General features: G+C 40.3%; 1 protein-coding gene across 7 annotated transcripts in view; it reads left to right on the forward strand.

Moving 5' to 3' along the window:
* The window catches only part of AKAP13 (A-kinase anchoring protein 13), a 521,925-nt gene that overhangs the window by 449,420 nt on the left and 47,070 nt on the right, over positions 1–25,435 (forward strand). For all 7 annotated transcript variants that reach the window (XM_053717637.1, XM_053717639.1, XM_053717640.1 and 4 more), the window contains 2 exons: positions 12,118–12,185; positions 24,376–24,427. In XM_053717637.1, coding sequence (XP_053573612.1) covers positions 12,118–12,185; positions 24,376–24,427 — 120 coding nt within the window. The remainder of the gene's footprint in view (positions 1–12,117; positions 12,186–24,375; positions 24,428–25,435) is intronic.

A 25,435-nucleotide genomic window follows, 5' to 3' on the forward strand; every position in this document is an offset into this window, starting at 1 on the left:
CCGTTATTTTAAGGGTTAAAGCTTCCAAATTTGGTGTGCAATACTTTTAAGGCTTTAAGACACTGTGGTGAAATTTTGGTGAATTTTGAACAATTCCTTCATACTTTTTCGCAATTGCAGTAATAAAGTGTGTTTAGTTTAAAATTTAAAGTGACAGTAACGGTTTTATTTTAAAACGTTTTTTGTGCTTTGTTATCAAGTTTATGCCTGTTTAACATGTCTGAACTACCAGATAGATTGTGTTCTGACTGTGGGGAAACCAAGGTTCCTTCTCATTTAACTATATGTATTTTATGTCATAAAAAATTTTAGTAAAAATGATGCCCAAGATGATTCCTCAAGTGAGGGGAGTAAGCATGGTACTGCATCATCCCCTCCTTCGTCTACACCAGTCTTGCCCATACAGGAGGCCCCTAGTACATCTAGTGCGCCAATACTCCTTACTATGCAACATTTAACGGCTGTAATGGATAATTCTATCAAAAACATTTTAGCCAATATGCCCACTTATCAGTGAAAGCGCGACTGCTCTGTTTTAGAAAATTCTGTAGAGCATGAGAACGCTGATGATATGGTTTCTGAAGGGCCCCTACACCAGTCTGAGGGGGCCAGGGAGGTTTTGTCTGAGGGAGAAATTTCAGATTCAGGAAACATTTCTCAACAAGCTGAACCTGATGTGATTACTTTTAAATTTAAGTTGGAACATCTCCGCGCTCTGCTTAAGGAGGTGTTATCCAATTTGGATGATTGTGATTATCTGGTCATTCCAGAACCACTATGTAAAATGGAAAAGTTCTTAGAGGCCCCGGGGCCCCCCGAAGCTTTTCCTATATCCAAGCGGGTGGCGTACATTGTTAGTACAGAATGGGACAGGCCCGGTATACCTTTAGTACCTCCCCCCATATTTATAAAATTGTTTTCCTATAGTCGACACCAGAAAGGACTGATGGCAGACAGTCCCCAAGGTCGAGGGGGCGGTTTCTACTCTACACAAGCGCGCCACTATACCCATAGAAGATAGTTGTGCTTTCCAAGATCCTATGGATAAAAAATTAGAAGGTCTGCTAAAGATGTTTGTTCAGCAAGGTTCCCTTCTACAACCAATTGCATGCATTGTCCCTGTCACTGCAGCCGCGTGTTTCTAGTTTGATGAGCTAGGAAAGGCGATTATTAGTAATTCTTCTTCTTATGAGGAGATTATGGACAGAATTCGTGCTCTTAAATTGGCTAATTCTTTCACCCTAGACGCCACCTTGCAATTGGCTAGGTTAGCGGCGAAAAAATTCTGGGTTTGCTATTGTGGCGCAGAGCGCTTTGGTTAAAATCTTGGGCAGCGGATGCGTCTTCCAAGAACAAATTGCTTGACATTCCTTTCAAGGGGAAAACACTCTTTGGCCCTGACTTGAAAGAGATTATCTCTGATATCACTGGGGGCAAGGGCCACGCCCTTCCTCAGGATAGGTCTTTTCAAGACCAAAAATAAACCTAAGTTTCGTCCCTTTCGCAGAAACGGATCAGCCCCAAGGGCTACGTCCTCTAAGCAGGAAGGTAATACTTCTCAAGCCAATCCAGCCTGGAGACCTATGCAAGGCTGGAACAAAGGAAAGCAGGCCAGGAAACCTGCCACTGCTACCAAGACAGCATGAAATGCGGGCCCCCGATCCGGGACCGGATCTGGTGGGGGGCAGACTCTCTCTCTTCGCTCAGGCTGGGGCAAGAGATGTTCTGGACCCTTGGGCGCTAGAAATAGTCTCCCAAGGTTATTCTCTGGAGTTCAAGGGGCTTCCTCCAAGGGGGAGGTTCCACAGGTCTCAGTTGTCTTCAGACCACATAAGAAGACAGGCATTCTTACATTGGGTAGAAGACCTGCTAAAAATGGGAGTGATTCATCCTGTTCCATTAGGAGAACAAGGGATGGGGTTCTACTCCAATCTGTTCATAGTTCCCAAAAAAGAGGGAACGTTCAGACCAATCTTAGATCTCAAGATCTTGAACAAGTTTCTCAAGGTTCCATCGTTCAAGATGGAAACCATTCGAACACTTCTTCCTTCCATCCAGGAAGGTCAATTCATGACCAAGGTGGATTTCAAGGATGCGTATCTACATATTCCTATCCACAAGGAACATCATCGGTTCCTAAGGTTTGAATTCCTGGACAAGCATTTCCAGTTCGTGGCGTTTTCTTTCGGATTAGCCACTGCTCCTAGGATTTTCTCATAGGTACTAGGGTCCCTTCTGGCGGTGCTAAGACCAAGGGGCATTGCTGTAGTACCTTACTTGGACGACATTCTGATTCGAGCGTCGTCCCTTCCTCAAGTAAAGGCTCACACGGACATTGTCCTGGCCTTTCTCAGATCTCACGGATGGAAAGTGAACGTGGAAAAGAGTTCTCTATCTCCGTCAACGAGGGTTCCCTTCTTGGGAACTATAATAGACTCCTTAGAAATGAGGATTTTTCTGACAGAAGCCAGAAAAACAAAACTTCTAGACTCTTGTCGGATACTTCATTCCGTTCCTCTTCCTTCCATAGCGCAGTGCATGGAAGTGATAGGTTTGATGGTAGCGGCAATGGACATAGTTCCTTTTGTGCGCATTCATCTAAGACCATTACAACTGTTCCTGCTCAGTCAGTGGAATGGGGACTATTCAGACTTGTCTCCGAAGATACAAGTAAATCAGAGGACCAGAGACTCATTCCGTTGGTGGCTGTCCCTGGACAACCTGTCACAAGGGATGACCTTCCGCAGACCAGAGTGGGTCATTGTCACGACCGACGCCAGTCTGATGGGCTGGGGCGCGGTCTGGGGATCCCTGAAAGCTCAGGGTCTTTGGTCTCGGGTAGAATCTCTTCTACCGATAAATATTCTGGAACTGAGAGCGATATTCAATGCTCTCAAAGCTTGGCCTCAGCTAGCGAGGGCCAAGTTCATACATCAACCATCAGGGGGGAACAAGGAGTTCCCTAGCGATGGAAGAAGTGACCAAAATCATTCTATGGGCGGAGTCTCACTCCTGCCACCTGTCTGCTATCCACATCCCAGGAGTGGAAAATTGGGAAGCGGATTTTCTGAGTCGTCAGACATTGCATCCGGGGGAGTGGGAACTCCATCCGGAAATCTTTGCCCAAGTCACTCAACCGTGGGGCATTCCAGACATGGATCTGATGGCCTCTCGTCAGAACTTCAGAGTTCCTTACTACGGGTACAGATCCAGGGATCCCAAGGCGGCTCTAGTGGATGCACTAGTAGCACCTTGGACCTTCAAACTAGCTTATGTGTTCCCGCCGTTTCCTCTCATCCCCAGGCTGGTAGCCAGGATCAATCAGGAGAGGGCGTCGGTGATTTTGATAGCTCCTGCGTGGCCACGCAGGACTTGGTATGCAGATCTGGTGAATATGTCATCGGCTCCACCATGGAAGCTACCTTTGAGACGAGACCTTCTTGTTCTAGGTCCGTTCGACCCACTCCAGCTGACTGCTTGGAGATTGAACGCTTGATCTTATCAAAGCGAGGGTTCTCAGATTCTGTTATTAATACTCTTGTTCAGGCCTGAAAGCCTGTAACCAGAAAATTACCACATAATTTGGTATATCTGTTGGTGTGAATCTGCAGGATTCCCTTGGGACAAGGTTAAGATTCCTAAGAGTCTATCCTTCCTTCGAGAAGGATTGGAAAAAGGATTATCTGCAAGTTCCTTGATGGGACAGATTTCTGCCTTGTCTGTGTTACTTCACAAAAAGCTGGCAGCTGTGCCAGATGTTCTAGCCTTTGTTCAGGCTCTGGTTAGAATCAAGCCTGTTTACAAAATTTTGACTCCTCCTTGGAGTCTCAACCTAGTTCTTTCAGTTCTTCAGGGGGTTCCGTTTGAACCCTTACATTCCGTTGATATTAAGTTATTATCTTGGAAAGTTTTGTTTTTGGTTGCAATTTCTTCTGCTAGAAGAGTTTCAGAATTATCTGCTCTGCAGTGTTCTTCTCCTTATCTGGTGTTCCATGCAGATAAGGTGGTTTTGCGTACTAAACCTGGTTTTCTTCCAAAAGTTGTTTCTAACAAAGACATTAACCAGGAGATAGTTGTGCCTTCTTTGTGTCCTAATCCAGTTTCAAAGAAGGAACGTTTGTTGCACAACTTGGATGTAGTTCGTGCTCTCAAATTTTACTTAGCAGCTACTAAGGTTTTCAGACAAACTTTGTCTTTGTTTGTTGTTTATTCTGGTAAACGGAGAGGTCAAAAAGCAACTTCTACCTCTCTCTCCTTCTGGATTAAAAGCATTATCCGATTGGCTTATGAGACTGCCGGACGGCAGCCTCCTGAAAGAATCACAGCTCACTCCACTAGGGCTGTGGCTTCCACATGGGCCTTCAAGAACGAGGCTTCTGTTGATCAGATATGTAAGGCAGCGACTTGGTCTTCACTGCACACTTTTTCTAAATTTTACAAATTTGATACTTTTGCTTCTTCTGAGGCTATTTTTGGGAGAAAGGTTTTGCAAGCCGTGGTGCCTTCCATTTAGGTGACCTGATTTGCTCCCTCCCTTCATCCGTGTCCTAAAGCTTTGGTATTGGTTCCCACAAGTAAGGATGACGCCGTGGACCGGACACACCTATGTTGGAGAAAACAGAATTTATGTTTACCTGATAAATTACTTTCTCCAACGGTGTGTCCGGTCCACGGCCCGCCCTGGTTTTTTTAATCAGGTCTGATAATTTATTTTCTTTAACTACAGTCACCACGGTAACATATGGTTTCTCCTATGCAAATATTCCTCCTTAACGTCGGTCGAATGACTGGGGTAGGCGGAGCCTAGGAGGGATCATGTGACCAGCTTTGCTGGGCTCTTTGCCATTTCCTGTTGGGGAAGAGAATATCCCACAAGTAAGGATGACGCCGTGGACCGGACACACCGTTGGAGAAAGTAATTTATCAGGTAAACATAAATTCTGTTTTTTGACCTCTCCTTTTACCTGAATAAACAACAAACAAGGAAGATGTTTGTCTAAAATCCTTTGTAGCATCTAAATAGAATTTTAGAGCGCGAACAACATCCAAATTGTGCAACAAACGTTCCTTCTTTGAAACTGGTTTTGGACACAGAGAAGGTACGATAATCTCCTGGTTAATGTTTTTGTTAGAAACAACTTTTGGAAGAAAACCAGGTTTAGTACGTAAAACCACCTTATCTGCATGGAACACCAGATAAGGAGGAGAACACTGCAGAGCAGATAATTCTGAGACTCTTCTAGCAGAAGAAATCGCAACTAAAAACAAAACTTTCCAAGATAATAACTTAATATCAACGGAATGTAAGGGTTCAAACGGAACCCCCTGAAGAACTGAAAGAACTAAATTGAGACTCCAAGGAGGAGTCAAAGGTTTGTAAACAGGCTTGATTCTAACCAGAGCCTGAACAAAGGCTTGAACATCTGGCACAGCTGCCAGCTTTTTGTGAAGTAATACCGACAAGGCAGAAATCTGTCCCTTCAGGGAACTAGCAGATAATCCTTTTTCCAATCCTTCTTGAAGGAAGGATAGAATCCTAGGAATCTTAACCTTGTCCCAAGGGAATCCTTTAGATTCACACCAACAGATATATTTTTTCCAAATTTTGTGGTAAATCTTTCTAGTTACAGGCTTTCTGGCCTGAACAAGAGTATCGATAACAGAATCTGAGAATCCTCGCTTCGATAAAATCAAGCGTTCAATCTCCAAGCAGTCAGCTGGAGTGAAACCAGATTCGGATGTTCGAACGGACCCTGAACAAGAAGGTCTCGTCTCAAAGGTAGCTTCCAAGGTGGAGCCGATGACATATTCACCAGATCTGCATACCAAGTCCTGCGTGGCCACGCAGGAGCTATCAAGATCACCGACGCCCTCTCCTGATTGATCCTGGCTACCAGCCTGGGGATGAGAGGAAATGGCGGGAACACATAAGCTAGTTTGAAGGTCCAAGGTGCTACTAGTGCATCCACTAGAGCCGCCTTGGGATCCCTGGATCTGGCCCCGTAGCAAGGAACTTTGAAGTTCTGACGAGAGGCCATCAGATCCATGTCTGGAATGCCCCACAGGTGAGTGACTTGGGCAAAGATTTCCGGATGGAGTTCCCACTCCCCCGGATGCAATGTCTGACGACTCAGAAAATCCGCTTCCCAATTTTCCACTCCTGGGATGTGGATAGCAGACAGGTGGCAGGAGTGAGACTCCGCCCATAGAATGATTTTGGTCACTTCTTCCATCGCTAGGGAACTCCTTGTTCCCCCCTGATGGTTGATGTACGCAACAGTTGTCATGTTGTCTGATTGAAACCGTATGAACTTGGTCCTCGCTAGCCGAGGCCAGGCCTTGAGAGCATTGAATATCGCTCTCAGTTCCAGAATATTTATCGGTAGAAGAGATTCTTCCCGAGACCAAAGACCCTGAGCTTTCAGGGATCCCCAGACCGCGCCCCAGCCCATCAGACTGGCGTCGGTCGTGACAATGACCCACTCTGGTCTGCGGAACGTCATCCCTTGAGACAGATTGTCCAGGGACAGCCACCAACGGAGTGAGTCTCTGGTCCTCTGATTTACTTGTATCTTCGGAGACAAGTCTGTATAGTCCCCATTCCACTGACTGAGCATGCACAGTTGTAATGGTCTTAGATGAATGCGCGCAAAAGGAACTATGTCCATCGCCGCTACCATCAACCCGATCACTTCCATGCACTGAGCTATGGAAGGAAGAGGAACGGAATGAAGTATCCGACAAGAGTCTAGAAGTTTTGTTTTTCTGGCCTCTGTTAGAAAGATCCTCATTTCTAAAGAGTCTATAATTGTTCCCAAGAAGGGAACCCTTGTTGACGGGGATAGAGAACTCTTTTCCACGTTCACTTTCCAGCCGTGAGATCTGAGAAAGGCCAGGACAATGTCCGTGTGAGCCTTTGCTTGAGGAAGGGACGACGCTTGAATCAGAATGTCGTCCAGGTAAGGTACCACTGCAATGCCCCTTGGTCTTAGCACCGCTAGAAGGGAGCCTAGTACCTTTGTGAAAATCCTTGGAGCAGTGGCTAATCCGAAAGGAAGCGCCACGAACTGGTAATGTTTGTCCAGGAATGCAAACCTTAGGAACCGATGATGTTCCTTGTGGATAGGAATATGTAGATACGCATCCTTTAAATCCACCGTGGTCATGAATTGACCCTCCTGGATGGAAGGAAGAATAGTTCGAATGGTTTCCATCTTGAAAGATGGAACCTTGAGAAACTTGTTTAAGATCTTGAGATCTAAGATTGGTCTGAACGTTCCCTCTTTTTTGGGAACTATGAACAGATTGGAGTAGAACCCCATCCCTTGTTCTCTTAGTGGAACAGGATGAATCACTCCCATTTTTAACAGGTCTTCTACACAATGTAAGAACGCCTGTCTTTTTATGTGGTCTGAAGACAACTGAGACCTGTGGAACCTCCCCCTTGGGGGAAGTCCCTTGAATTCCAGAAGATAACCCTGGGAGACTATTTCTAGCGCCCAAGGATCCAGAACATCTCTTGCCCAAGCCTGAGCGAAGAGAGAGAGTCTGCCCCCCACCAGATCCGGTCCCGGATCGGGGGCCAATATTTCATGCTGTCTTGGTAGCAGTGGCAGGCTTCTTGGCCTGCTTTCCCTTGTTCCAGCCTTGCATTGGTCTCCAAGCTGGCTTGGCTTGAGAAGTATTACCCTCTTGCTTAGAGGACGTAGCACTTTGGGCTGGTCCGTTTTTACGAAAGGGACGAAAATTAGGTCTATTTTTCGCCTTGAAAGGCCGATCCTGAGGAAGGGCGTGGCCCTTACCCCCAGTGATATCCGAGATAATCTCTTTCAAGTCAGGGCCAAACAGCGTTTTCCCCTTGAAAGGAATGTTTAGTAGCTTGTTCTTGGAAGACGCGTCAGCCGACCAAGATTTCAACCAAAGCGCTCTGCGCGCCACAATAGCAAACCCAGAATTCTTAGCCGCTAACCTAGCCAATTGCAAAGTGGCGTCTAGGGTGAAAGAATTAGCCAATTTGAGAGCATTGATTCTGTCCATAATCTCCTCATAAGGAGGAGAATCACTATCGAGCGCCTTTATCAGTTCATCAAACCAGAAACATGCGGCTGTAGTGACAGGGACAATGCATGAAATTGGTTGTAGAAGGTAACCCTGCTGAACAAACATCTTTTTAAGCAAACCTTCTAATTTTTTATCCATAGGATCTTTGAAAGCGCAACTATCCTCTATGGGTATAGTGGTGCGTTTGTTTAAAGTAGAAACCGCTCCCTCGACCTTGGGGACTGTCTGCCATAAGTCCTTTCTGGGGTCGACCATAGGAAACAATTTTTTAAATATGGGGGGAGGGACGAAAGGAATACCGGGCCTTTCCCATTCTTTATTAACAATGTCCGCCACCCGCTTGGGTATAGGAAAAGCTTCTGGGAGCTCCGGCACCTCTAGGAACTTGTCCATTTTACATAGTTTCTCTGGGATGACCAACTTTTCACAATCATCCAGAGTGGATAATACCTCCTTAAGCAGAATGCGGAGATGTTCCAACTTAAATTTAAATGCAATTACATCAGGTTCAGCCTGTTGAGAAATGTTCCCTGAATCAGTAATTTCTCCCTCAGACAAAACCTCCCTGGCCCCCTCAGATTGGGTTAGGGGCCCTTCAGAGATATTAATATCAGCGTCGTCATGCTCTTCAGTAACTAAAACAGAGCAGCCACGCTTACGCTGACAAGGATTCATTTTGGCTAAAATGTTTTTGACAGAATTATCCATTACAGCCGTTAATGTTGCATAGTAAGCAGTATTGGCGCGCTAGATGTACTAGGGGCCTCCTGAGTGGGCAAGACTCGTGTAGACGAAGGAGGGAATGATGCAGTACCATGCTTACTCCCCTCACTTGAGGAATCATCTTGGGCATCATTGTCATTATCACATAAATCACATTTATTTAAATGAACAGGAATTCTGGCTTCCCCACATTCAGAACACAGTCTATCTGGTAGTTCAGACATGTTAAACAGGCATAAACTTGATAATAAAGTACAAAAAACGTTTTAAAATAAAACCGTTACTGTCACTTTAAATTTTAAACTGAACACACTTTGTTACTGCAATTGCGAAAAAACATGAAGGGATTGTACAAAATTCACCAAATTTTCACCACAGTGTCTTAAAGCCTTAAAAGTATTGCACACCAAATTTGGAAGCTTTAACCCTTAAAATAACGGAACCGGAGCCGTTTTAACACTTAACCCCTTTACAGTCCCTGGTATCTGCTTTGCTGAGACCCAACCAAGCCCAAAGGGGAATACGATACCAAATGACGCCTTCAGAAAGTCTTTTTTAAGTATCAGAGCTCCTCTCACATGCGACTGCATGCCATGCCTCTCAAAAACAAGTGCGCCACACCGGCGCGAAAATGAGGCTCTGCTTATGCTTTGGGAAAGCCCCAGAGAAATAAGGTGTCTAATACAGTGCCTGCCGATATTATAATATCAATAAAACCCAGATAAAATGATTCCTCAAAGCTAAATATGTTTTAAAACTGAATCGATTTAGCCCAGAAAAGTCTACAATCTTAATAAGCCCTTGTGAAGCCCTTATTTACCATCGTAATAAACATGGCTTACCGGATCCCATAGGGAAAAATGACAGCTTCCAGCATTACATCGTCTTGTTAGAATGTGTCATACCTCAAGCAGCAAGAGACTGCACACTGTTCCCCCAACTGAAGTTAATTGCTCTCAACAGTCCTGTGTGGAAACAGCCATGGATTTTAGTTACGGTGCTAAAATCATTTTCCTCATACAAACAGAAATCTTCATCTCTTTTCTGTTTCTGAGTAAATAGTACATACCAGCACTATTTTAAAATAACAAACTCTTGATTGAATAATAAAAACTACAGTTAAACACTAAAAAACTCTAAGCCATCTCCGTGGAGATGTTGCCTGTACAACGGCAAAGAGAATGACTGGGGTAGGCGGAGCCTAGGAGGGATCATGTGACCAGCTTTGCTGGGCTCTTTGCCATTTCCTGTTGGGGAAGAGAATATCCCACAAGTAAGGATGACGCCGTGGACCGGACACACCTATGTTGGAGAAAGGTAAGTTTTGTTTCATGATGTGTGGCAGCTAACCACTGTATGTGGCATTCCTAAACATTTTTAAAAGAAAAATCCTATGAAACTCTGATTCTTTTTATATGCATTAAATAAAAAATACATTTATAATTAGTTACCTCACAACTAGAATAATTTTAATACAGTTATTGGTGTAATGTTGTACGTTATTGGTATGAAAAACCTGCACAGTCCTAAATTCCAGTTATACTATCAGGTTGATTTTGGGACATGCTGGTTGGAAATCACACACAGATTGAAACTTTTAGTTTGTGTGTGTATATGACGTGTGTGTGTATGTATATATATATATATATATATATGTATGTATGTATGTATATATATCAGAAGAGAGAGACGCACTCCTGAGATAGAACAAAAGCTAGAATAACTTCCATGCCTGTTCATTTCCATTGCAACTCGGGGTGCGCGTTCTTTTAGCACACTATGCCCTCTCACAGAGAAAAAATATCCTGTAGCATATCAGTCTGATCCTTCCCAATGACAGTCCAGCCCCGAAATACCAGGCAATTCTTCTCTGACAAAGAGAAACAACAACCCCAGACGATCGCTTTGTCTTCAGAGAAGAATTGCCTGGTATTACGGTGCTGGACTGTCATTGGGCAAGGTCAGACTGATATGCTACAGGATATTTTTTCTCTGTGAAGGGGCATAGCGTGCTAAAAGAATTCGCACCCTGAGTTGCAATAAAAACGAACAGGCATGGAAGTTATTCTAGCTTTTGTTCTATCTCAGGGGTGCTGTTCTTTCTCTTCATATATATATACACGTAAGAAAAAAAAAGCTGCAGCACTCCAATTTAGTGGTTTATTGTCAAGCAGCAAACATAGGCGACGTTTCAGGCTGTGCCCTTCCTCAAGCCATATATGTTTATATGTGTGTGTATATATATATATATATATATATATATATATATATATATATATATATATGTGTGTATTTATGTGTGTGTATGTATATATATATGTATGTATATATACACATATATATATGTGTGCATGTATGTATATATATATATATAGTGTGTGTGTATATAATATGTGAATCACCCGCATGTTATGGCATGTATAGGACAAAATGTTTTTGATGGTAATTACTGATACGATGATTTAATTTAAAAGGAAGATCCTTTTCTTCAAGAATGGCTATTGCAGCCATAATCCCCCTTTCTTCTTAATTAAAGGGACAGTAAAGTAAAAATTAAACATTTATGATATAAATAGGGCATGCTGTTTAAAACAACGTTTTACTTTACTTATTATCAACTTTGCTTTGTTCTTTTGGTATCCATTATTGAAAAATAAATCGAGGTAGTCAGATATGACTTGAGTGTGCTTGTGTCTTTATTTTTCTGTGGCAGCAGTGTTTGCTATTTATCGCATTGCTACAAACAATGTTGCAAATACTGCTGGCATATGGCTAAATACACATGCACACTCCTGAGCTCACCTAAGATTACTCTTTAACAAACGGTACCAGGAAAACTGAGCAAAATTATTAATATTAGTAAATTGAAAATTTGATTGAAATGTTATGTTTTATCCATTCCATTTGATTAATTTTGACTTTACTTTCCCTTTAATGCCTCTTGAAACTTACTAAATAATGTTTTGTTAATGTATTTCTATTTTCAAGGGACATAATAAAGTGGAATCTGAAAAAATGTTGTACAATAAAGGAAATGCCAAAACAAGGGGTTACAATCTTAGGTTAGATGGTAGCAGATTCAGGAGAAATGTGAGAAAGCTATTTTTTGCAGAAAGGGTGGTGGATTCATGGTTAAACTTCCATTAGAGGTGGCAAAAACAAAGACTGTAACATAATTCAATATGCCTGGGACATACATAAAGCTATCCTAAGAACAAAGTAACATGAAACTATGTTTCTATGTATTGAGAATCTGTGTATGTGATTATAAGTAAAACAGAAATGTAAATGTATATAACTAATTTAGTAATTTGACTCTCTTCTTGTTTTCAGATTGCAACTCATTAGTACATAAAAGTTGTAGAGAGAGTTACACTCCCTGTGCAAAGGTCAAAATGAAGGTAAACGTTACATCTTTGTTTTGTAAATGCTATTGTAATAAAGACAGTGACAGTGTATTGTATCTGAAAATGACATTTTGAATATTTGACATAGTGGTTCTCAAACTTTTTCAGACTGTGGCACACTTGGCAATGTAAATTTCATTTTATTTTTACTTTCCTATCCCTTTAAGTCTGTAATAGCCTATTAAAAAAACGGTTGGGAGAGGAAAAACGAGGCTAGCAAATTAAATGGTTAAGATATTAGGCTGGTAAAAGTGTAGTGTAATTTGGACATAAATATTTTGTACTATAAAAATTTGAGGCACACCTCTGCATCTCTCATGAGACACCATTTGAGAAACACTGGTTTAACAAACTTTGCTTTATTATGTTCCTTATACGATTCACAAAAATAACTACCTGGCTTGTACACATTCCAGGCTGCAGTCTGTTCTTCAGAAGTGTTTCTTTCATGTAAATGGCAAGAGTCCATGAGATAGTGATGTATGGGATATACATTCCTACCAGGAGGGGCAAAATGTCCCAAACCTCAAATTGCCTATAAATACACCTCCCACCACACACATACTTCAGTTTTACAAACTTTGCCTCCTATGGAGGTGGTGAAGTAAGTTTGTGCTTGATTTTTATGATTTCTTCTATGATAAGTGCGTCTAAGCATTCTGAAGCCCAATTCCTCTCAGAGTACAGTGTTTGTCAGAGGGATGTGAAGAGAGTATTGCCTGTTGATTCTTATGGTTTCACTCATTGGAAATCTTTTCCAGTAGGGATGCACCGAAATGAAAATTCTGGATCGAAACCAATACCGAAAATTCAGGATGCCCATGGCCGAAAATCGAAACTAAAGCAATTTTTTTTTCTTTTTTAACTACAGTGTGTGTGTGTGTAGCTAAGAGAGCTTGTAGGCGGGAAAGCTCCAACAAATGGGCGTGGTCACTTGTACCGTAGGACGGGATCTGCAGTGAAACAGGTGGAGCTCTACAAGGGAGAGCGTGGTTATAGCCAGACAACAATACGAGGTGGACATGCGTTTTGTTTTTGGGTGTAGTTATCCATGCGATGGGCGTGGCTGAACCTGATCTTCTCTCATCGTATCTCCCCCTAGTTCCTGGTTCGGGTCTCACACTGACCTGTCAGAGTATATGTCCAGAGCCCCAAATGGAGTCTGCCTGTCACCTATCACCAGGACCACCGGACTTAGCTACGACCTTACGTGCAAGGTGGTTATAGAAAGTTATTGTGCTTTTTTGTATACACTGTCTGGTGGGTACTAATTTGTACCAACTGTGTGCTAGCTTGGGGCTTATGCATATATAGTGTGCACGCATATTTGCCTCAAGCGAATAGAATGTCTATGCACAAGAGGCTGATGTATGATCACTGTATATAAGGCTTATACACATTCACGGTGTGTGCTTAGGGCTGTGTCTGATAATATCAAGCGTTTATAAACATGTTACTTATCCTCCTTTGAATACTGTATTCAGAACTTTGGTTTCCTTCTAAAAAAAAAAAAAAAATAGGGCACTGCTGGTTTCAAATATCATCATATCATGGTACTTATGTGTGTGCTCTGTGTATAATGCTAGTGCTGTGCTGCTCACCTTATGCTAAGGATAGACATGTAACTCAATAGAACAGGAGAGGGCTATACATTTTTAGCCATTTTGGTCCTCTTTGGGCCGAAATTGGAATTGCACATTTTCTGGGGGCCCAAATTTTGGTGCATCGCTAGTATTCTTTTTTTATTTCTGTGTGACAGAATCAGATTTAACAGTTTTTTTGTTTTTGTTTGTTTTTTACCAATTATCAAAATAAAGTATTGTCCTAGAAAACTATTATTATATGCAAAACAGTAAATCAAGTAATGAACTCAAACAGCAGCTCTAGGCTGGCATCAAATTTGAAATATGCTACACAATAATTTTACCGAAAATAAAAGGCAAAAAAAAACGAAAACCGAAATAACCAAAAATGCAATTTTTGGCCGAAACTTTCTGCGGCCAAAATTTCGGTGCATCCCTATTTTCAAGGGTTCTCTGTTATCAGTCGTAGGGATTCATCTCCTACCTCCCTTTTCAGATTGACGATATACTCTTATACCATTACCTCTGCTGATAGTTTTCAGTACTGGTTTAGCTGTCTGCTATATGTGGATGGGTGTCTTTGTATCAAGTATGTATCATTATTTAAGACACTCTCAGCTATGTTTGGGGCTTTATGTATTAATATAAAGTTTTAAATATATGTATTTACTTATATTTGCCATGAGTCAGGTCTATGTGTATTTCCCTTTGAAGTCTAGCAGTTTCAGTATGAGAATCATGTTTGAGGAAGTTCTTTTTTTATTATTTTCTTACCTGGGGTTTAGTCTTTTTATCCAATTTGACTTGTTTTTCCTTAAATTTTGCGGTCAAATCTAGGCTCGTGAGGGCGCAAAATGCTGTTATTTATTGCATCATTTTTGTTGCGAAAAATTTTTGGCGCAAATTTGCGTCTATAGTATCGCAAGTTTCATCACTTTCTGTGTCTTTGACATTAGGTTGTTTGCCGCAAAGTTGCGCTGACGTGAGTTGCGTCATTTCCAAATGTTGATTGGCGCCAAAAAAATGTCACTTTGCGTTGTGCGTCATACTTGGCGCCAAATTTTTTTTTTTGGGTTATATTACCCAACTTCCTTTATGCTCCCTGCTCTCTTTATATTTTAGAGGGCTATGCGGTTTGCTTTTCTGCCTAACATATGCATTTTTTCCCATTCCTGAAACTTCTTTATGAGGAAATTGTATATTTTGTTTAAATGTTATTTTTTTTTTTTACATTTTGCAAGATGTCTTAGTCTGATCCTGTCTCAGAAGCTACTCTAGGAACCATGCTGCCTGAACACAGTTCTACCAAAGCTAAGTGTATCTGTTGTAAGCAAGTTGAGATTATATCTCCGGCTATATTATGTAACAGTTGTCATAATAAGCTTTTGGATGACGATAATGTTTCTATTAGTACTAGTACAACGTCTGTTGTTCCCTCAACATCTAATGTACATGATATCCCTGTTGATATGAAAAATTATATTGCTGATGCAATACAGAAGGCTATATCTGCTATTCTACCTTCTAATAAACGTAAAAGGTCTTTTAAAACTTCTCATAAAACTGATGAAATTTGTGATGATGATAACATACTGAAATATCCACCTCTGAAGAGGATCTCTCTGGTTCAGAAGATCCTACTTCAGACATTGAAATTGATAAATCTTCTTATCTTTTTAAGATTGAATATATTCAGTCTTTGTTGAAAGAAGTATTGGTTACTTTGGGTATTGAGGAGTCTGATCCTCTTGATAACAAAACCAGTAAATGTTTAATTTCTATTTTTAAACCTCCTGTGATTACTCCGGAGGTTTTTCCTGTTCCAGATGCGTTTTCTGATGTGATTGCTAAGGAATGGTCTAAGCCGGGGGCTTCTTTTAATCCTTCTTCTAGATTTAAGAAGTTATATCCTTTACCAGTGGCTAATTTGGAGTTTTGGGAAAAAGTCCCAAAGGTTGATGGGGCTATTTCTACTCTTGCCAAACATACTACTATTTATATGGAAGATAGTACTTATTTTAAGGATCCTTTAGATAGGAAGATTTAATCTTATCTAAGGAAAGCTTATTTACATTCTGGCTATATTCTCAGGCCTGCCATTTCTATGGCTGATGTTGCGGCTGCATCAACTTTTTGGTTGGATAGCTTAGCACATCAGGAAACAGATTCTGATTTGTCTAGCATTATTCGTTTGCTTCAACATGCTAATCATTTTATCTGTGATGTTATTTTTGATTTCATCAAGATTGATGTTAAATCTATGTCTTTAGCTATTCAAGCCAGAAGAGCTTTATGGCTTAAATCATGGAATGCTGACATGGTATCTAAATCTAGATTACTATCTCTATCTTTCCAGGGTAATAATTTATTTGGTTTTCAGTTGGATTCTATTATTTCCACTATCACTGGGGGGAGGGAGTTTTTTTGCCCCAAGCTAAAAAGTCTAAGGGTAAATCTAAAGCTTCTAATCTGTTTTGTTCCTTTTGTCAGAATAGAGAACAGAAAACTATTCCTTCCCCTAAGGACTCTGGTTCCAATTGGAAGCATCTTCAAGTTGGAATAAATTCAAGCCTTATAAGAAGCCAAAGCCAGCCCCCAAGACTGCATGAAGGTGCGGCCCTCAATCCAGTTCAACTGGTGGGGGGGGCAGATTGAAATTATTTCAAAACATTTGGGCAAATTCTGTTTAGAATCTGGATTCAGAGCATTGTCTCTCAAGGGTATCAAAAAGGTTTTAGAATAAGACCCCCTGTGAGAAGATTCTTTCTCTCTCATGTTCCAACAAATCCTGTGGAAGCTCAGGCTTTTCTAAAGTGTGTTTCAGATCTGGAGCTTTCAGGGGTGATTATACCAGTCCTGCCTTAGGAACAGGGTCTGGGTTTTTATTCAAATCTATTCATTGTCCCAAAAAAAGAAAATTAATTCAGACCAGTTCTGGATCTGAAGTTTTTTAATCGTTTTTTTAAGGGTCCCAACTTTCAAGGTCGTGACTAAAAGGACTATTCTGCCTTTTGTTCAGCAAGGTCATTACATGTCCGCAATAGACTTACAGGACGCTTATCTTCACATTCCGATTCATCCAGATCACTATTGGTTTCTGAGATTCTCTTTTATAGACAAGCATTACCAATTTGTTGCTCTTCCATTTGGCCTAGCGACAGCTCCAAGAATCTTTTCTAAGGTTCTCGGTGCCCTTCTATCTGTAATCAGAGAGCAAGGTATTGCGGTGTTTCCTTATTTGGACTAGTGTTGTTTCTTCAAAGACATGGTTTTAGGATCAATTTACCAAGGAGTTTCTTGATTCCTCAGACAAGGGTCACCTTTTTAGGTTTCCAGATAGATTCAGTGTCCATGACTCTGTCTTTAACAGACAAGAGACAAATGAAATTTCAGCCTGTCGAAACCTTCAGTCTCGATCATTCCCTTCAGTGGCTATCTGCATGGAAGTTTAGATCTCATGACTGCAGCATTGGACGCAATCCCCTTTGCTTGTTTTCATATGAGACCTTTGCAGCTTTGCATGCTGAATCAATGGTGCAGGAATTATACTCAGATATCACCATTGATATTCTTAAATCCCAGCATTCTACTCGCAGTCCTTTAGCAATGAAAGAAGTATCATTGATACTTTCTTGGGCAGAATCCAACTCTTGTCTAATTTCTGCTATTCCTATCCCAGGTGTAGACAATTGGGAAGTGGATTATCTCAGCCGTCAAACTTGCTTATATTTTTCCGCCTCTAGTTCTTATTACAAGGGTGATCTCCAATATCATAATGGAACAATCGCATGTGTTTCTGATAGCACCAGCATGGCCTCACAGGTTTTGGTATGCTGATCTTGTCCGGATGTCCAGTTGCCAATCTTGGTCACTTCCTTTATGGCCAGACCTCCTGTCTCAAGGGCCCTTTTTCCATCAGGATCTCAAATCTCTAAATTTGAAGGTATAGAAATTGAAGGTTTAGTGCTTAGTCATAGAGGTTTCTCTGACTCAGAGATCAATACTATGTTGCAGGCTCGTAAGTCTGTTTCAAGGAAGATTTATTGTCAGGTTTGGAAAACCTATATTTCATGGTATTCTTCTCATAAATTCTCTTGGCGTTCTTTTAGAATTCCTAGAATTCTCCAGTTTCTTCAGGACGGTTTGGATAAAGGTTTGTCTGCAAGTACTTTGAAGGGACAAATCTCTGCTCTTTCTGTTTTATTTCATAGAAAGATTGCTAAACTTCCTGATATTCAATGTTGTTCAGGCTTTGGTCCGTATCAAGTCTGTTATTAAGTCTTTTTCTCCTCCATGGAGTCTTAATTTGGTTTTGAAAGTTTTGCAGACTCCTCCTTTTGAGCCTATCCATTCTTTGGATATTAAATTACTTTCTTGGAAAGTATTGTTCCTTTTGGCTATCTCTTCTGCTAGAAGAGTTTCTGAATTGTTGGCTCTCTCTTGTGAGTCTCCTTTTCTGATTTTCCATCAGGATAAAGCTGTTATGCGAACTTCGTTTAATTTTTTTCCTAAGGTTGTGAATTCGCTTGAAAAATCGTTACACTCTTTGGATGTGGTAAGGTCTTTGAAATACTATATTGAGGCTACTAAGTATTTCAGAAAGACTTCTAGTCTGTTTGTTGTCTTTTCTGGTTCTAGGAAAGTTCAGAAAGCCTCTGCCATTTTTTTGGCATCTTGGTTAAAGCTTTTGGTTCACAAGGCTTATTTGGAGGCGGGGAAGTCTCCGCCTCAGAGAATTACAGCTCATTCTACTAGATCAGTTGCCACTTCTTGGACTTTTAAGAATGAAGCTTCAGTTGATCAGATTTGCAAAGCAGCAACATGGTCTTCTTTGCATACATTTACTACATTTTACCATTTCAGTGTATTTCCTTCCTCGGAAGCAGTCTTTGGTAGAAAGGTTCTTCAGGCAGCTGTCTCAGTTTGATTCTTCTGTTTATAAGAAGAACTTATTTTTTGGATTTAATTTCTCAGTGGAAATAGCTGTTTTTATTTGATCCCTCCCTCTCTAGTGACTCTTCTGTGGGCTACCACATCTTGGGTATTTTATCCCATACGTCACTAGCTCATGGACTCTTGCCATTTACAGAAAACATAATTTATGTAAGAACTTACCTGATTCATTTCTTTCATAATGGCAAGAGTCCATATGGCCCACTTTGTTTTTGGTGGTTATATTTTTTGTATAAAGCACAATATTATTTTCCAGTTTCTCTTTTTTGTATGCCTTTTTACTCCTTTTTATACCTCACTACTTGGCTATACGATAAACTGAAGTATATGTGTGATGGGAGGTGTATTTATAGGCATTTTGAGATTTAGGAAACTTTGCCCCTCCTGGTAGGAATGTATATCCCATATGTCACTAGGTCATGGACTCTTGCCATTATGAAAGAAATTAATTTATCAGGTAAGTTCTTACATAAATTATGTTTTTGTTTTGAGTTAGCCACATGGATAAACAAGAGTATTATACGTAATGCTGTTCAATATCTTCCTTTAACCCCTTAACAACAGATGTTGTACAGGGTAAGGCATCTGTCATTTAGCCCTTAAGGACATGAGCCGTACCTTGTACGGCGGCTGTCCTGGGCAGTTAGTATGTGAGTCTCTCAGAAAGCCGCGTGAGTGAGGCATTGGAGAAATAGTGTAATGGAGGACACCACAGGCAGGTGTCTGTAGAATGCCTCATTACATAAGGTACATGCTGCAGTCTTGTGCTGGTGCTGGATGCCTGTATGTAAGACTATCCAGCAACATTACAGCAACTGTCAAAAATGAAAGCTAGTCACAGTGATTGCATACTTAAAGTGCAGCCTAGATACTAGCATGCAGCAATGCATGCTATTATCAGGCTCACTGGGCAATGACTGGATACCTCAGGATTGAGGCCAGATTCCCCCCAAAAAACTGCCCCATGGTCTCATATGATCCCAAGGGATGTGCATTCAGATACGTTGTTAGGATACAAATGTGGAAGAAGACGGCCACTCATTGCATTCAACTCTTTTCGAAGACAAATTTCTTCTTGTGAAAGATTTTCACATGGAGAAATTCGGCTCTGAAAAGAGCCAAATGCCACAAGTGGTTGCCGCCTTCTACATTTAGATTCTAACAAAGGATCCAAAGGCACATCCTTAGTGATCACTTTTTTGTCCCCTTCCCTTCTCTCCCTGTGAACCCCTTTGTCAATATAAGTGTTAAAATGTATTTTAGATTTAATTTTATGCCATTGGAAATAGAAGGGTTAAATCGTTTTGTAGGAATGGTTATAAAGAAAACTGACAAAAGAAATGCCTTATTTAAATTTTCAAATGTTTTCAATATTAAATTCTTATCTATTGTTGTGTTATATACATATAGGGTATCATAGAAAGCTCTGTTAGTCTGTTTAAAAACGGTATATAATATGTATATGATAATTATGGTGAAACTAATATTGAGCAGAATGTCAAAATGACCTGTGTCATTTACAAATGGAAATGGTGAAAAAAACTATGTCCTTAAGGCAGAGCTTTCCAAACTTTTCATGTTGGTGACACACTTTTTAGACCTACATCATTTCGCGACACAGTAATTAATTCAGTTGTACTAGCAAACAGGAGGTTAAACTAACTTGTTTTAAGAGATACGGACACACATAAATTATATAATAATGAAATTTGCAAGTAACAGTATGTATGTGCAAGAATTAAAAAAAAGTTTAATAACACCAATAGCTACTTACTATTTTAATAGGATGTATGAGGTTGATGGGATGAACACAATATCTGAATATTTGGTGGAATATTAGATAAAGACACTCGCATTTCATCATCAAGCATTTTTAAGTTTCCACTTCCTATCCATATATCAAGAGCAGGAGCAGCAATGCACTAATGGGAGCTAGCTGCAAAAAAACTCCCACTGACTTCTGACTTCAGCTCAGCGTTTAAGCTGCCGCCCTCAGAGCTTGGCGAGTCCGATTGACTACTGCCCACGCTGCAAACACACTGCTGTCACACTCACTGACTACACATGCAGTCACAAGTCAATTAAGGAGACTACATGTGCAGTCAGGAGCCAATGTGCTGCCAATGGGAATAGTTTCAGTTCCCACTGAGCTGCGCCAATAGGTTAAGATGATCTGTGTCCCCCTAGGTATCAATCACGTGTCAACTATGTGATATGCGTAGCAGGCAGGCAGAAAGTCAGAAACCAAAAAAATAAAAAATGTAAAAAAATTTGTGCTGAAGCAGGGACACACCTACACACTGCTGCCGACACACTAGTGTGTCCCGACACACAGTTTGGAAAGCACTGCCTTAAGGGGTTATCATGGAACACTGTTGAGTGTAACTTTATTAAAAAATAATAATAATAGTAAAAGATTTTGCACTTCATACATTTCCAAATAATATATATAATATTAAAAATACAATCCTCAAATAGATGTCTTATAAGACAATAATAGCAATTTTATACAAAACAATAGGTATTGTGTAGATTAGAAAATTATGGATTCATTTATATTTTTACACAAGAAATATTGTTTATTTAAACTATTATTAATGAATCTATATATTTTTGATATGAGCAACAAATATACTAAAAATTATCTGTCCAAAAACTTATTTTTCCCCTTTCTTCTAAAATATCCACCCCCCTTTTCTCTATAACTGTTAATAACTCCATCATTACCTCAACCCCACATGCCCGATGTCTTGGGGTCACACATGACTCAGATCTATCTTTCACTCCTCACATTCAGTCCTTGGCTAAAAAGCCTGCCGCTTCCACCTTAAAAACATCTCTCAAATTAGACATTTCCTTACACAAGACTCAACTAAGATTTTAATCCACTTTCTCATCCTTTCCCGCCTTGACTACTGCAACTCCATCCTCTCTGGTATCCATAATTAACATTTTCAGGATTAAACACATAATTCTCACTCTGACACAGAAAGCCCTCAACTGCACTGCTCTCCCCTACATCTCAAACCTTGTCTCCAGATACTCTCCCTCCCATCCCCTTCGCTCTGCTCATGATCTCCTACTCTCCTCCTCTCTTGTTACCTCCTTACATTCCCGTTTACAATATTTTTCCAGACTGGCTCCTATCTTATGGAACTCTCTGCCTCGCTCCACAAGACTCTCCCCTAGTTTTGAAAGCTTCAAGCACTCCCTGAAGACTCTACTATTCAGGGATGCTTACAACCTACACTATCCTTCTTATCTCCACTGTTATCCCCTTAAACCCCACAGCAAGTAAGCCTATGAGCCCAGCTTTTTGTTTCTACAACAGTGCAACTCTCGGCAGGGCCCTCTGCCCACTTGACCCCTGTAAATGTTTTTTGTATACCACCTATGTTCATAGCGCTGCAGAATCTGTTGGCGCTCTACAAATACCTGATGATAATAATAATAATCTGTTGATAAAAGCAACAGGAAATAAAGTTAAGTTACAAATTATATGATTATGACAAAAAGCAAAGGCAAAAGTCTACTACTATAGCTTATTTTGTAAGAATTAAAATCTAAACTCATTTAAAGCTTCATATTTTCATGCCACAGATTAATTTAAGCAAAAACAAATGAAAATGAGCAAGTTTATGAGTTGTAATTAAGAAATTCCATTCCTGAGGCATTTGGACACATTCCTAAAGGTGTGGTGTTAACCTACAACAAGCTTGACACCCTTTTAGCTGATTGATGGCTAAGAATATTTAGCATTACTACAGTATACTGTATCTTATACTGTTGGGTTATCTTATTCAGGAAATAGAATGTAAATTGCCTTGTTCCACATGGTGTAGGTAGGAACTTCACAGTGCTCACCATGCTGGCCAAAAACCACAGGGGTGTTTCTCTGGATTTGCTGGATTTATTTGATTATGGCCTTACTCTCTAAATGGTATCCTTTTTTATGTTATTCACGCAATGAAGCAACGTCTGGTTGTTCCAGTGTGTTTTGAATGTAGAATAATTTTCCATTGCTGTGTACTCTATCTATATTCCTGCTCCAGATAAAAAATAATGTGGCTCAGATTGTTCTTTATTATATAGAATTATTTGTGGTTGAGAGAATCGTTTCATCTTACTATATCACTGTGTTTGTATTATGTCCTCGGTCTTTTCCCTCCATAGTTTTTCCTCCAAGCCTTTCACCAGTCATTCTGGTTCTGTTACCATTGCACTTATACAAAAATTGTTTTTAAAATGTTTAACTCATTTTAGCTTGCGTCTTTGTCAGAAGTAAACCGTGACAGATTTTGGACAGTTTTCTGTTCTTGACGATTTGGTGGTTTTGGGAATCTCTTTATTGCTAGATTGTCCTGACGTTCTGTCGAAATCTCATCTACACTGGTTTATTCTAATGTTCTGCAATCTATGGATTGCAGAAAATTTGATTGCTATTTGCCCTTAATTTATTTTGTTAAATAAAAAAACTGCGTCCAAACCTTCTTTAGCCCAATGGATGTGGATTTGCTCTGATTCACTTATGGATTACATTCATAGGAAAGCTACAGATTTTTCTTATTGTGTAGCTTCTAACACTTATTTAACACGTATTAATGGCAGCCCTCTGGTCTTTCCTGAATATGTTTACTCACTTTTGTCAGTTCACTTCAACTTTGCAAACAGCATTCGGTTGGATACACTGCAGACCTTCCTCAGACCTAGGCAAATACTTTTTTCTTCCCAAAAATGGCTTCATATTGGTTACTTTTGTACTGGCCCACCAGTTCCTGCACATGGTCTTATGTGAGCGTAAGAGAAAGATCATATGTTCTTTGTACAAAAAAATATACATAATAATTTAAATGGCCACCATACACACTTTTGTTGTGGCTTTTGTTTGGTCTGTTTGGAAACTATAATACTTCTCCATCTCTTTGTCTACAAATAGTTCTTAGCTTAGTTGTATGTCTGAAGTCATCTGCAATGTTTTTACCTACACTAAGGGCAAAGTTTACCATGACTTATCCAGACTGGCCCCCATCTTGTGGAATTCCCTGCCTCACTCCATAAGACTCTCCCCTAGTTTTAACAGCTTCAAGCACTCCCTAAAAACTCTACTTTTCAGGGATGCATACAACCAACACTAACCTTTCCTAACTCCACTGCTTTCCCCTTGAACCCCTTAGAGTGTAAGCCTATGGGCCCAGCTGTTTACAGATCTCTTCACAAGAGCCGACTACAACAGTGAAACTCTCGGCAGGACCCTCTACCCACTTGACCCCTACAAAAGCTATCCTGTACACCGACTATGTTTACAGCGCTGCAGAATCTGTTGACGCTCTACAAATACCTGATAATAATAATAATAATCCTTGCAGGTGGACAGGTTCGCAAGTTGTGAACCTCTTTGTCTGCGAACACTACTTGCAGTGTTGCATCACACTGATATTTAAGATTGCACAAGAGGTTTCTTGTGCAATGCCGCTCCAGACTCCTATGCAACCAATATGTGGTAGGAGGCAATATACCCACTGGTTCTTAAATAGATCTGTTTGAGTATAAAGAAATTATTTTATGTTATGAATAAATCTAGTTATTTAAGGGATAAATGTAGTAATTTCATTTCACCATGCTAACTTTTATTTTATTGTACAAAATAGGGTCCACAACCTCATGATTCGTCTTCACTACCAGTGATCATGAGGAACAAGGGTAAGTAGATCCTGTTTAACCAGTGGTAATACACTGATGATGCCATATACAAAGGTAATCCGAAAATGTCCTAGTTATAAATTGAAAGACTTTTTAAAGTTTTGCCAACTGTGACTTTCATTCATGGCGAGTAACACTGCAACACGTCATGTGTAGTCATTTTAATGTGTCCTAACGTATGCTTTGTGGAAATGAAAAGGCTCTCTACATAAGTGCAAGGATGCCTTTTATTTAGACATGAAGATTAGAGAATGGTTTTGACTAATAATCTATACACAGGTGGAGAAGCCCTCACTAGGTTGCCAGTACAATAAAGAAGGTAGCAAAAGTTAAGAGCAAAGAGGGGAAGACAGGTTATCATTATTGAGCCTTGTCCTATCTATTGATTTTCTATGGAATAAAGAAAAAGCAGAGATAATATATTAGTGTGTTTGTTTTCAAGGCAATGCAATAAAGCTTGTTTTGAGTTCTGACTGTTCCTCTGTGGAAAATGTACATTGAAAGCCCGGTAGCTTATTGGGGGCCATTTTCTGAGTCTCTCAATGAAAATTAAAGTCAAGTGGAGCATTTAATAGGGATGTGTATTTTATCCTTCGTGAGGATCCGAAGGAGTAAGTAAGCAGCGGCTCATGCTCTTTGGATATTATTGTAGCCGGATTGATACCTGTAAAGATCCCCACACTCGGATCTGGGCAAATCCAGATCTTTTACAAGAATCAATACGGCTACAAAAAAACATCTGAAGGGGCACGAGCCGCTGTTTACTTCCCCATTTGGTTTCTCACAAAGGTTCCAAAGGCACATCCCTAGTATTTAATATAGTATGCACAGAGATTTTACGCTTTATTTCTATTTAATCTAGTGATTTCTGCTTTATTATTAAAATTAAAAATGTTCCTCTCCCCTTTTCCTGGATTAAGGCATGCAATAGAGGGCTTACCTTGCACATTTAGAGCTGCTCATACCTTTTTAGAATTGGGGTCCTGCATTGATGACAGTAGTACCCCC

This window comes from Bombina bombina, chromosome 6, assembly GCF_027579735.1.
Source record: "Bombina bombina isolate aBomBom1 chromosome 6, aBomBom1.pri, whole genome shotgun sequence".
NCBI lineage: Eukaryota > Metazoa > Chordata > Amphibia > Anura > Bombinatoridae > Bombina > Bombina bombina.